Source organism: Pezoporus occidentalis, unplaced genomic scaffold (assembly GCF_034315485.1).
Source record: "Pezoporus occidentalis ecotype Australia unplaced genomic scaffold, CSIRO_AGI_Poc_V1 ctg223, whole genome shotgun sequence".
Classification (NCBI taxonomy): Eukaryota; Metazoa; Chordata; class Aves; order Psittaciformes; family Psittacidae; genus Pezoporus; species Pezoporus occidentalis.
The window spans coordinates 706559-718083 of record NW_026914106.1 but is presented as its reverse complement, the minus strand read 5'-3'; the positions used below and the strand labels follow the sequence as shown (position 1 = coordinate 718083).

At 63.8% G+C, this 11525-nt stretch overlaps 2 protein-coding genes across 5 annotated transcripts; both read right to left on the bottom strand.

Moving 5' to 3' along the window:
* Positions 1-1153: 1153 nt before the first annotated feature.
* On the bottom strand, positions 1154-4314 carry GJA4 (gap junction protein alpha 4). 2 transcript variants are annotated; one of them, XM_062620670.1, is made up of 2 exons: positions 4163-4314; positions 1154-3352 (listed from the first exon to the last, which is right to left on the bottom strand). In XM_062620670.1, the coding sequence occupies exon 2, from the start codon at positions 3329-3331 to the stop codon at positions 2300-2302; it is 1032 nt and encodes a 343-aa protein (XP_062476654.1). In that variant the 5' UTR covers positions 3332-3352; positions 4163-4314; the 3' UTR covers positions 1154-2299. The 2 variants fall into 2 exon arrangements, with proteins under 2 accessions (XP_062476654.1, XP_062476655.1); XM_062620671.1 differs by lacking the exon at positions 4163-4314 and adding an exon at positions 3958-4020.
* A 983-nt stretch (positions 4315-5297) lies between these two features.
* GJB3 (gap junction protein beta 3) lies at positions 5298-10250 on the bottom strand. 3 transcript variants are annotated; one of them, XM_062620674.1, is made up of 4 exons: positions 9846-10250; positions 8882-9009; positions 6352-7139; positions 5298-6109 (listed from the first exon to the last, which is right to left on the bottom strand). In XM_062620674.1, the coding sequence occupies exons 3-4, from the start codon at positions 7107-7109 to the stop codon at positions 6094-6096; spliced, it is 774 nt and encodes a 257-aa protein (XP_062476658.1). In that variant the 5' UTR covers positions 7110-7139; positions 8882-9009; positions 9846-10250; the 3' UTR covers positions 5298-6093. The 3 variants fall into 3 exon arrangements, with proteins under 3 accessions (XP_062476658.1, XP_062476656.1, XP_062476657.1); XM_062620672.1 differs by lacking the exon at positions 5298-6109 and having other exon boundaries at positions 6306-7139; XM_062620673.1 differs by lacking the exons at positions 5298-6109; positions 9846-10250 and adding an exon at positions 9226-9822 and having other exon boundaries at positions 6306-7139.
* Positions 10251-11525: the final 1275 nt, after the last annotated feature.

Genomic DNA, 11525 nt, shown 5'->3' with positions numbered 1-11525 from the left:
GCGCCCTTATCAGCAGCAAACTTCTATTTGCCTAAGGGCCGCCTGCCTTTGGGGGGACTGCTGCCAGCACCAGCCCCGCTGCAGCCCCCTCCCCGGCCCCCCCCGCAGGTGAGACCCTCGCTGTTGTTGTTGGCCTGTGCCACGGGCACCGGGTCGGCGCAGCCACCCCGAGCCGCCTTGTCACAACACGGGAACAATAGCGGGACGCGGAGCCGTGTTTGCGCAGCGCCGGCGGCCGGGCACCGCGGCCAAGCAGAGGAGCTCTCGTCCCTCTTTGTTTTCCAGCTTTCCAAGCGTGATGCTCCGCTGGTGCCAACACAAATATCAGCGCAGGAGAGGGGTGAGCACACGGCCCGGCTGCGCCGTTACCTTTCACACGGGCATTTCCTCCTGGCTGAGGACGCGGGGCTGCTCCCCGAGAGCTGCAGCTCTGCTGGTGCCTGGGGGCTGCGGCCCCCTCTTGCTTTGGGGTGCCCCAGGGCAGGGTCCCTGCAGAGGGGATCTGCCCCAGCATCCTCACGCAGGGCACAGAGGAGGGTGAGGGCTGTGCATGCACCCCAGACCCCCCCCACCCATGGGATGTCACCCCCCTCATCCCCAGCAGAGAGAGGAGCCAAGGGCAGGCTCGGCTGCCAGCCCAGGCTCTGCACCAAGGGTGCCTCCCTCGGCACTTCCTTCAGCAGCTGATGGCAGCGATATTACCCCTATCATCACCCATATTTCATTCTCTCCAGGGTATTTTTAGGCCGTCCCACCCTTGCTGAAGGGGCCCTCGGCAGAAAGCAAGCTCTGCCCTGGGCTGGCTTGGCCAGAGAACCTAAACAACAGCCCCAGCCGCATTGTGTGCCTTTATCTGTGGCTCATTTCCACCTATTATGCAGCCACGAGCGGCTCCACGGCCTCCACTGGGTTTATCTGCAGCAGAGCTGGGGCAGGGCGAGAGGGGCTGAGCTGTGCTTTGGGTCACCAGGAGCCAAATGGCCCCAGACAGACCCTGGGGCTCGAGGGGTCAGGGTGCTATAGCAGTGAGGGTTGTGCTTCCAGTGAGTGCCTGTCCTCGGCAGCACAACTCCCCTTCACCCATCCCAATCCCTCATTCACTTACCCCCCCATCCCAGAGGCAGCTGCAGGAAGCAGTCACATCACACATCACTTCTGTTCATTCATCCAACTTTATTCAACAAGGTACAACACAGAGTCCTCCAGGGGGAAAGGAACAGCACAGAGGGCAGTGCCCGCATCCCACCCTCATGCCTGGGTCACGCAGGACCTTCCCCTTTCACAGAGTTGGTGGGATGCCGAGTCAGAGGCAATGCTCGTGTGGCAGCAGTTGGTTCTTCCATCCCTCCCCAGCACCTCAGCCCCCATCAGGAGATGACCAGTGCAAAGCAGTAAAACCAGTAACACCAGACCAGTAGTTGTGAGGCTCATTCCCCCCCTCATAAAACACCCACCGGGCTCAGGGGCACGCAGCCAGGCTGGACACAGCTCCCCAGGCCCCTGCACAGCTGCACCTTTAAGGCAGAAAACTCCGTGCTCAGGCCAGCAGGTTAAAAATAACTTAGACACACGCATCCCATGGGAAAGGATCCAGGGCCAGGAGGCGCCGAGGGGGGGAACTGCGCTCCCAGGGCGCCCGAGTGGTGACCCTGCAGCCATCGGGATCAGCCGCTCACTGCAGAGCCCTGCTGCTGGCTTAACCCCCCTGTGCCCCACGGAAAAGGGGCAGCTCCTGCAGCAAACCCTGGTCGGGAGCCTCTGGTCCCACCTGCAGGGTGACAGGAAGGGGCTGGTGGCCAGGACCCCTCAGGCAGCGCTGCCCCGGCCCTGCCAGGCTCCAAGCAGAGACCGGAGGCGAGCGGCTTCCCACGGCCACACGCTCGGATCCCCCGGTGCTGGCGGCAGCTCCCGAGAGCCCCAGGGTCCGGCCCCCTCAAGGGCAGCATCCTCCCGCCGCGGCCCCGGGGACAGCCTGTTCCCAGCCGCGCGGCTCCGGGGATGTCTCCCTTTCCCACGGCGCGGAGCGAGGGACACGGTGTCCCGGGAGCTCTGCGCTGTTTCCTTCCTTGCAGGTCTAGTGGGGAAACCAGGCGGGAGCAGAGGCCCCGCTCCAGGGCAGAGCTCAGCCCCAAGCCTGAGCACCACGTCCCATGGCAGGCAGGTCAGTGTGGGCGCAGCCACCGCGGGGCCTGGGTACCGCACAGCACCAGGCAGGAGGCAGCTGCCTGCCCGTGGCCAGCACCTTCAAGGCACAAGGGGCCAAGGAACGTCCCCCCGGGCGGCCAGGGCCAGCCTGGCTCTAGACGTACTGCTTCTTGGAGGCTGAGCTCCCGGGCCGGCTGCTCAGCTTCTCCTCTGGGATGGGGGCATCGGCAGCCCTGGGAGCATAGGGGTCTGACAGGGGTCTGCCGCTGCTGCCCAGCGCCAGGTTCTCCTCGTTGTGGAAGTTGGCCCAGTTCTGCTCGCTGGAGAGCTTGTTGAAGGCCTGGTAGGATGACGTGTGGCTGTCGGCCATGGGCAGGAAGGGGTAGTGCTTGTGTGGGTAGGCACCTGAGACCATGTCACTGGCAAAGGCATCCCGGCTTGGGATGGCTGGGTCCGACACCTTCTTGATGTTGCTAAGCAGGTTCTTGCAGCAGAGGTGGAAGAGCTCCAGGAGGTTCAGGATTAAGGAGATGAGGCCCATCACCAGCATGAAGATGATGAAGATGCTCTTCTCGGTAGGGCGGGAGATGAAGCAGTCCACCTGATGTGGGCAAGGGTCCCTCTTGCACACATAGCGGGGCACCATGGAGAAGCCGTACAGGTACCACTGACCAACAAGGAAGCCAGCCTCAAAGATGCTCTTGCAGATCACACTGGTGATGTACGTCCACATCAGCGCCCCTCGGATCTTGAGCCTCCCATCCTCCGACACGTAGATCTTGGACATCTTCTTCTCTATGGCTGCCAGCTCCTGCTCGATCTTTGGGTCCTTGCTGTGGATTGCCCGGAGCTCACTCTCCTGTTGCTTCAGCTTCTCCTCCTTCCGTGAGAGATAGACAACGTGGCCCAGGTAAACCAGGGTTGGGGTGCTGACAAAGAGGAACTGGAGCACCCAGTAGCGGATGTGGGAGATGGGGAAGGCTTTGTCATAGCAGACATTGGTGCAGCCGGGCTGCTTGGTGTTGCACACGAAATCCGACTGCTCGTCCCCCCACACAGACTCCCCAGCCAAGCCCAGGATGAGGATGCGGAAGATGAAGAGCACGGTGAGCCAGATCTTCCCGATCACGGTCGAGTGTTCCTGGACTTGGTCCAGCAGCTTCTCCAGGAAACCCCAGTCACCCATCTTCTATGGAGCCTCGTGCCTCTGCCGATGGAGAGGGGAGAGGAGCCAGGTCAATGCTCTGTTTCCATGCTGCAGAGCACAGACGGGGCCACCTAAACCCCTCAGGACACTGCTCTACACAGGGGCCCAGCAAACCCACTGAGGAACATCCCACCTCCAAGGGATGGAGCTGGGCTCAGGAGTGCTCCTCCTGCACCCCACTGCCCAATAGAGAAACATGGGGCTGGGGGACAAGAGGCAGTGCAGGGATGTACCTCCTCCAGCAGCACCCAACCCACAGCACCCGTGGTTTGCGGCCGTCCTGGCCTCCCAGGGGACGTCCCACAGCAAAGGGCTCATTCCCTTTTCGGTCTGGGGCTGCCCCAGGTGCCCACAGCACCCAGAGAGGGGGCACAGTAGGGGCAGATTTGCCTCTCTTACAGCCCAGCTTTACCAAAGGGCAGAAAGCAGCAGCGGGCAGGAGGGGAACCGCAAACCCCGGGCTACAGCAGCGACCCCAATACCTATTGAGGGCTCACCCCAAACCGAAGGGTCAGTCCCTACGCAGCTCCCTTTCCATGGAGCACCAACACCGCAGCCCCAGAGCACTCCCCCTTGCCCAGGGACCCCCCCAAGACCACACTCACCGCACAGACCCGTTGCTGCTCCGGGGCCCCTCAGCCTCCCCCGGGCTGCAGCGAGCCCTGGCTCCTGATTAACCTCTGCCAATGCAGCCGGCAGAGGTACCCGCTGCGCCGTTAAAGGGGCGCCCGGCAGCGCTGGGTACCCCAGGCACAGGGCTCCCAAGCGGTGCCCGGTGCCCCGAGGGGGTCCCCGGCGCCGTGCACTCACCTCCGCCGCTCCGGGCACGTCCCGCCTGGCTCGGGCCGCGCTGGGTGTTTGCGGGGCGGCTCTGGCCGTGCGGGGCCCGGGGGAGCCGGGGGAGGAGCGCGGGCAGGAAACGGGGGCCGGGGCTTAGCGCTGGGCCGCAGGTGTGCGGGGCCGCCCCGTCCCGCTACGGGGCGGGTCCGCGGAGCTCCAGACCCCCGGCACAGCGGGGACCGTCGGGGCCGAAGCCGGTGGGGTCGGCGGGGAGCCCGCGTGTCCCTGACCGCCCGGCCCCGGCTGCGGCTCCGCCAGCGCTCATCGGGAGAGGACCCATCGCGCTGCACGGCCCCTGAGCGGATTGACCCCAGTGCTCCCCGCTCCGGGGGGAGGCAGCCCCGGGGGTGCTGCCGGGCGTCCCCGCGATGCTCCGCTCCCTGCCCGCTCCGGCAGCGGGTCCGTGCGGCGCGACGGGCGCTGGGTGGTGCTGGAGCCCCACCGGAGCCCGGCAGTGCCCGGGTCTGGAGCGGGGCTCTGCTGTCGCGGGGCTCAGACGGGGCGCTGCGGGGGTGCGGAGGCTCCGTAACACGGAGGTGGGGCAGCGAGGGGGCGAGTGCTGCTGTTTAATGCACAGGCTTCAGTCCTGCTGGCTTCGCGGGTGCGAACCCCCTGCCTATGCCCCCGCTCGGTGTCCTGCAGAGCTGCAGAGGGCTTGGCACGGGCTGTGGGGAGCTCGGACTTGGGCTATTAGACCCAGAAACTAGGCCAGCCTGCACACACAAGTGGGAGCTGCCACCTCTCCCACACCAGGACGTGGCACTTCCTCCTCAGACAGTGTCAGGGCTGGAACAGCATCCTGATACTTCATAGAAAATAATTGGCACCCTTCAGGAATGCCCACGTGCTGCTCCATGACACCAGGGAGCTGCAGAATCCAGCCATCCCCTCCGCCACCCCTGGGCTGCGGCTGCCCAAGTGGCGTGGCCCCTCTTGGTGCCTGTCCTCAGTGATGCTCTGTGCCCCATGAGCCCTCGACGGGTGGCAATGTTCACCTCTGAGGGGCTGCTCCAAAACCACAAAACCACTCATGGGGCTGGGGCCATGAGCAGAGCTGGAGACACGGCTGACCGGGCATCAGCAGACCCTGCTGCTTAAGGAGAGATTAAATGGAAAGCATTGCTATTTATTGTAATATTCATCAAGGTTTAGTAAATAATTGATGCTGATCCCTCCTTGATTTCCTTGGGGACCAGTGTGCGGTTCTGGGTGAATTGGAGTTTAACGACGCATGACAAGCCAGGAGGAGGCAAGGATGGACACCGGGCACACTGGTGCCAGGGCTCAACCCACACTGCCACGGGTGGGAGTGGGGGGGACCCAGCTCCGGTCTCTGGGGAACCTCTGCAAATCCATTTCTTCTGCCCTCACCGGTCCCGCCAGTTAACAGCGATCAAAGCAGATCCCAGTGTCCACAGACAACACATTTATTGGCCTTTTGGATCCATAGCTCATGCTGCCTGTGACATCCGTCCAAGGTGAGGGGGATGCAAAGGCACCGAGGGAAGCAGCAGAGCCAGCGAGGGCATCTGGGTAGGACACCAGCATGGTGCTTGCATGGTGTCCTGCCCCAGTACTGGCCAACTGGCAAATGGGGCCAACCAAGCCCTGCTCCTCCGTGACTCCTCTGGCGCATGAAGAGGGCTCTGGGCACGGCGCTGAGCTCAGCATCTCTTTAGGGCATTGCTGTGATGTCCAAGCCCCGTGGCACCACCGCGAGCAGCCAGCCCAGCTCCAGGGCTGCCCTCGCCTTACCTGCGATTGCTCAGCCATACAAGGGCCTCTCTTGGGGGACTTCAGTCGTTGGGTTCAGTCATTTCTCGCACCTTGAGGGTTCAGGGACTTGGAGGCTTGAAAAGCATCTGGGCCATGGGGAGGTGAGGTGGCTGGGATGGGCTTGCTCACAGCTCCTCTCCTCTGCGGGAAGAACAGACACCCTCAGGCGTGCCCATGGGCAGCCAGCACCACCCTCCCTGTGCTGCTGGCACAGCCGGAACGTGCCCATAGTCCCAAACAGCAGCTTTCCCATGGATGTGTCCCCCTCCCCTTACAGCCACCGAGGTCCCGCCATCCCTGCACACTCCTCCCTCCCTCCTGCCCTCCCAGCAGCCCCTCAGACAGCAGCGAGGCTGGGAGCTGAGGCCCGCAGGGTCACACACCTCGTCTGGGACTTGTTGTCCTTCTCCTCGTTCTTGAGGTGGCACCGGCACGTGGAGGCCTTGTTGTAGCTGACCGAGCGCTTGGTGGACTTCTTCCACCTCCGCGCGCGCCGCACAACACGCTTGAAGATGAGGTAGAAGATCTCGCAGACGGTGAGGACGATGCAGATGGAGGAAGCTCCGACCATGAAATAAGTGAAGACTCTCTTCTCGGTCGGCCGAGCGATGTAGCAGTCTACGATGTTGGGGCAGGGGTCCACGTTGGAGCACTTGACCAGCCGTGGCAAGTCGAAGCTGTCCCACATCTTGTGGAGGAGGTAGAGGAACAGGATCTCTATGATGAGCTTGAAGAAGAGACTGAACAGGTAGGTCCACCACAGCCCGCCGTGCTTCTTGCCCGTGTTGCTGTAGAGCCTGGGGCAATCCTCCCCGTTCTTCTCCCGGTTCTTCTTCTCGCGGTCCTCCCTGTAGGCCACGTGCATGATGACCAGGAGGGAAGGACAAGTGACAAAGATGAGCTGCAGGGCCCAGAGGCGGATGTGGGAGATGGGGAAGAAGTGGTCATAGCAGACGTTGGTGCAGCCCGGCTGCCGCGTGTTGCAGTCGAAGTCCTTCTGCTCGTCTCCCCACACGCGCTCGGCAGCCACCACGTAAACCAGCACACGGAAAACAAAGACCACGGAGAGCCAGATGCGGCCGAAGGCTGTGGAGTACTTGTTGACCCCACTGAGCAGCGCCTGCAGCGTCTTCCAGTCCATGGTGGCTGACAGAGGCCAGAGTCACCCAACCTGGAGAAACCCCAGCAGAAGCAGTGGGTGAAGAGCAGTGGGGGCACCTCATCGTTTGCTATGATTCATTCTGCCCCCCACCCCGGGTTCTGTCCTGGGTTTGGGATGTGGGGACAATCCCACCCACAGACAACAAAGCCCATCCCCAAACTCCTCTGGTGATGGAGGTGACTCAGCCCCTCTGCACTTCCGTCTGGCAGAGCCTTTGCCGTAAGGGATGAGCCACGAGGCCAAGTGCCTGTCACCACATCAGCCTGATTGCGTGTGATGGTGTAAACTGGCAGCGTGCTCCACTGGAGCAGGCCAGGGTCAACAGGGAGAGGCCGTGCCCGGGCAGCAGGCGGGGGGAGCTTGGCATTCCAGCAAAGCAAAGTCTGGGTGTACCCCAGGTCCCTTGGGACAGGGTGCGAGGGGACCCTGCAGCACATTTCCATCCCCAACCGCGTCTTCCTTCTCCCCCAGTGCCTGCAGGCGCGTGTGCTGGTGCCCACCAGCATGGTCCCCAGTGCCTTGCCAGCCCCCTTTGGCTTCCCAGCACTGAGGCACAGGGTCAGTGGTTGCTTCATGTTCCCCTTCCATGGTGGGAAGGATGGGGAGCAGCGGGAGCCCCCTGGAAACCCACCCTGGCATGGGAAGGGCTGAGCTGGCTCCCCATGGGTGCAGCACCAGACCAGCAACTCACCCCAGCACACTTCCCTGCACACCCAGCACCAGCACGTTGTGGGGATGGATGCGGCCCTCTACCATTATGGAGATCCCATGGGATCCCAGCTGGTCCCAGACTTCCCTGAGCCTCAGTTTCTCTGTGGGTGAAGTGGGACAAACCAGTGGCCATGCTCTGCTAACGCCAAGAGCCGAAGGGGCAGCGGCTGCTGCAGAACTGGGATGCTGGGAGACACCGGGGACCTGTGTTTGCTGCTGCAGGTGATGCCCGAGGCAGCCATGCATGGATGAGAATGGGGCTGCTGAAAGCGAGAGGCCATGCACGGCACCAGTGTGTCACCAGCACGTCCCTCCCCGGCAGCACTGCCAGCGGCCCCGGGGCCCTGCGCCGGCCAAACCAGCTCCACAGCACAGCCTGGGGCTGCCCCAGTGCAGGGCTTTAACCCGGGCCCGGAGCGCTGCTGCTGCCTGGGTTGATGAAGCCCGGGGGGTTCAGCCAGGGGTGAGCTGGCAGCTCCTCACTGTGCTGTAAAGGTGCCTCCCCTGGCACAGGGCTTCACAGCCAGGCTGGGTCTGACCCTGCTTTTGAGGAGCCAAGGAACCCCCGTTGCCACTGACATGGGCACAGGGGTTTGCAGGGGAGGGTGAAGAGCAGAGCAGAGCAGAGCAAGTTGAGGTCAGGGCCCGGGAGGTGGCACCGGGGCTGGCAAATGCTTCCAGTGGGAACATGTCCCAGATATCACAGGATCAAAAGCTTCATTCAACCCCAAATGCTAACTCCTTCCATCCCAGCTACTCAGGCCAAGCAGCACCGTGTGCTCACATGGAATCATAGAATCATGGAATGGTTTGGGTTGGAAGGGACCTTAAAGCTCCAACCCCTGCCACGGGCAGGGACCCCTTCCACTGGAGCAGCTTGCTCCAAGCCCTGTGTCCAACCTGGCCTTGAGCACTGCCAGGGATGGGGCAGCCACAGCTTCTCTGGGCACCCTGTGCCAGCGCCTCAGCACCCTCACAGTAGAATTCCCACTCCCAAGGAGCTGTTGCCCATTGCCCACCCAGTGCCTCCCAAGTCCTACCTGGAGGGGGCTCAGGCTCCTTCCCTGCTCACCGGGGGCTGTGTGATGGGCAGTGCCCAGCGCGGGGCATGGCCGGGGTGCGATGGCGCAGGGGTGATCACGGTCCTCTCGTCCGGGGAGTCCTGGGGCTGCAGGGAAGGAACAGAGCCTCGAGCAGTGCCCGGAGCCTGTGGGGCTGCCCAGGAGCCGCTGCTTTCCCCTCCTCAGCCAAAAGCTGGTGCTCGTGGCTGAAGCCCCGCGCCCCTGCACAGCCCCAGGGTGAACGCCCCCTCACCAGCCAATTCCCCCATGCCCATTCCTAGTGCCACCCATGATACCCAGCACCCATCTGCCCTGGTACCCACGTGTCTGGATCAGTCCAGTGCCAGCTCCAGCCATGGACCCGCGGCAGGGCAAGAAGGGATTGGGAGCTCCATGCCCAGCCCCATGCCGGTGCGTGCTGCGTGCCCCACGGAGCGCACGGCGCAGGGACAGCGCTCCCGGTGTGCTGGGCTCTGTGGGCAGCACTGATTTGCCTCACGGGGAGCCCAGCACCATCACCAGACCCTGGCGTGCCAGCCCCCTTAGTCACCATTGGGTGCTGGGTCCTGCCCCGCGTGGGTGCAGGGTGTGGGGCTGAAAGCACCCAGCTCCTGCCTGGGGTGCGAGCGCAGCACCTTTAGGGGGGGCTCAGCCCTTCTCAGTCCCTGGGGACAACAGTGGGACAGAGGAGCGAGGCCTGGGGTGGCCATTCCTGCTCCTTGGGCCATGCCATCCCCCTGCATTGCCCCCCTCACCCGGGTGTGCAGCCCCACAGAGCAGTGGCCCCAGCACTGCCGGTAGGGTTCTGATGTGCAATACTGGGGTCCCTGCAGGCACAGCAGCCCCAGCCATAACATAGCTCCCACCGACATCCCCTTAGCACCATGGGATCTGTCCCCCTACACCCCACACCCTGCGGCCCCTGTGAGCACCCTGGAGGTACCTGCCCGGCCGGCAAAGGGCCAGAAGGAGGTGGTCGGATCCGGGATCGGAGTAGGGGAGCTCTTCCCCGTCTGCGCTGCCTGCAGCCCTCCTGCGTGCCCAGGTTGTGTCCGCGGCGCTGGGAATGCGGGGAGGGCAGGGTGGTTTGTTCTGTTCCCAGTAACTGGGTGAGTCTGGCAAACAGCTCCCGTAGAGGCTCTTGTCTGCGCACATGCACACACACGTTCAGGTTGAACAATAAAGGCGGGTCAAATCCTGCAGCGAGAGCGACGGAGCCGGATTCCTCCACAAGCAACACCAGCAGCTCCTGCCCAGGTGATGCTCAGTCCCCTGCACGGGTGGCTCTGGGCGCAGCAAACCCTGGGCAAGAGCAGGGCAGCCGAGGGCCGACCCCGGGCTCACAGCAGTCCCCAGCTGCAGTCAGGCAGCACCCACTGCTAAGAGCCACAGATTACGCAATCACAACCCACTTTATGCGTTACTTTTGCCTTAGTAATAGTTTTGCAACAGCTCATCGGTATCTCCAACCTACTGCAACCTGCAGGCACCGCCCCGCTGCCACCGCGCTGCCCTGGATCAGCCCCCTCCCGAGCCGTGGCACAGAACGGGTGTCAGCCCATGGAAGCAGCGCTCCCACCCCGCAGGACCTCTGCCTCCTGCCACATCCTCATGGGACCTGGGATGTGGCCCTGCAAGGGAGATCCCGACCCTTCCCCAGAGCCTCCCCCTGCGACAGCCCCATCGCGGCCCGGCCAGGGATGTGCTTCCTCTTGCCTGGTTCACCCGGCCAAGCACACGCGGGGCTTTGCCCGGCGCTGCACTGGGGCCACCCATCCCATGGGGATGCGCTTGGAGAGCCCCGCCGGGTGCCGGGTGCCCTGAGAGCTTTGCTCCCCGCGCTCGGGCACACACGGAGCCGCTTTCCCCGCAGCTCCCGGGCTCCAGGGGTCACACGAAGCGTGTGAGGGTTTGCTGGGCTGGGAACGGCAGCGGGGAGAGGCCGCAGCGATGGGAGCCCAAGAGACCCAAAGCAAACACTCAGGGTGCGGAGCAGGGTGAGCCCGGAGGAGCGGGCACACAGGGACCCTTAATGGGAGCTCCGGCGCCGGGAACCGGGAACCTGCCCTGACCCCGAGTGCCTCTGCCCGCTCCTTATCGGCGGCATCAGGAATTCGAGCTATGCTGCAGGGAACGGGAGCGGGCGGCAGGAATCCGGGGGCTGTGGCTCGAGCTGAAAACCCAGGGGAGAGGGAAGACGCGGAGAGCCACGGGCAGGTCCGGCTGCTGGCAGGGGCGGCAGCTCCCTGCCCCTCAGCGCATCCCTCCCTGATGAGGCGAGGAGCGGGGCCGGGTGCCTCCAGCAGCCTCTGGTCTCCAATTCTGGGATTTCGGGAGAGGCCACGGGGCCATGGGGAGAAAGTTCAGGTGCCCTGGCCTGGGCAGAAGAGTTTCCCTAAGGCAGCAGGGTGGGAAATGGGAACACCCGGTGTTCTGCAGTGCTGAGCAGGGCGTCCCAGCAAAGGGCAAGTCCCGCTGCCTCCCCCACCACCCTCTGATGAGTGATGCGGCGTGGGCACAGGGGCAGGGTGCCAGCGTGGTTCAGCAGCTCTCAGCACCGGGGAGCCCTCGGAGGAGCTTTGGGTCCATGACCAGGGTACAGCACCCTGCTCCAACCCACTGG

What these genes read in the sequence shown, in the direction of transcription:
- GJA4 (XM_062620670.1), bottom strand. Translation starts at nt 3,331, where the DNA reads ATGGGTGACTGGGGTTTCCTGGAGAAGCTGCTGGACCAAGTCCAGGAA.
- GJB3 (XM_062620672.1), bottom strand. Translation starts at nt 7,109, where the DNA reads ATGGACTGGAAGACGCTGCAGGCGCTGCTCAGTGGGGTCAACAAGTAC.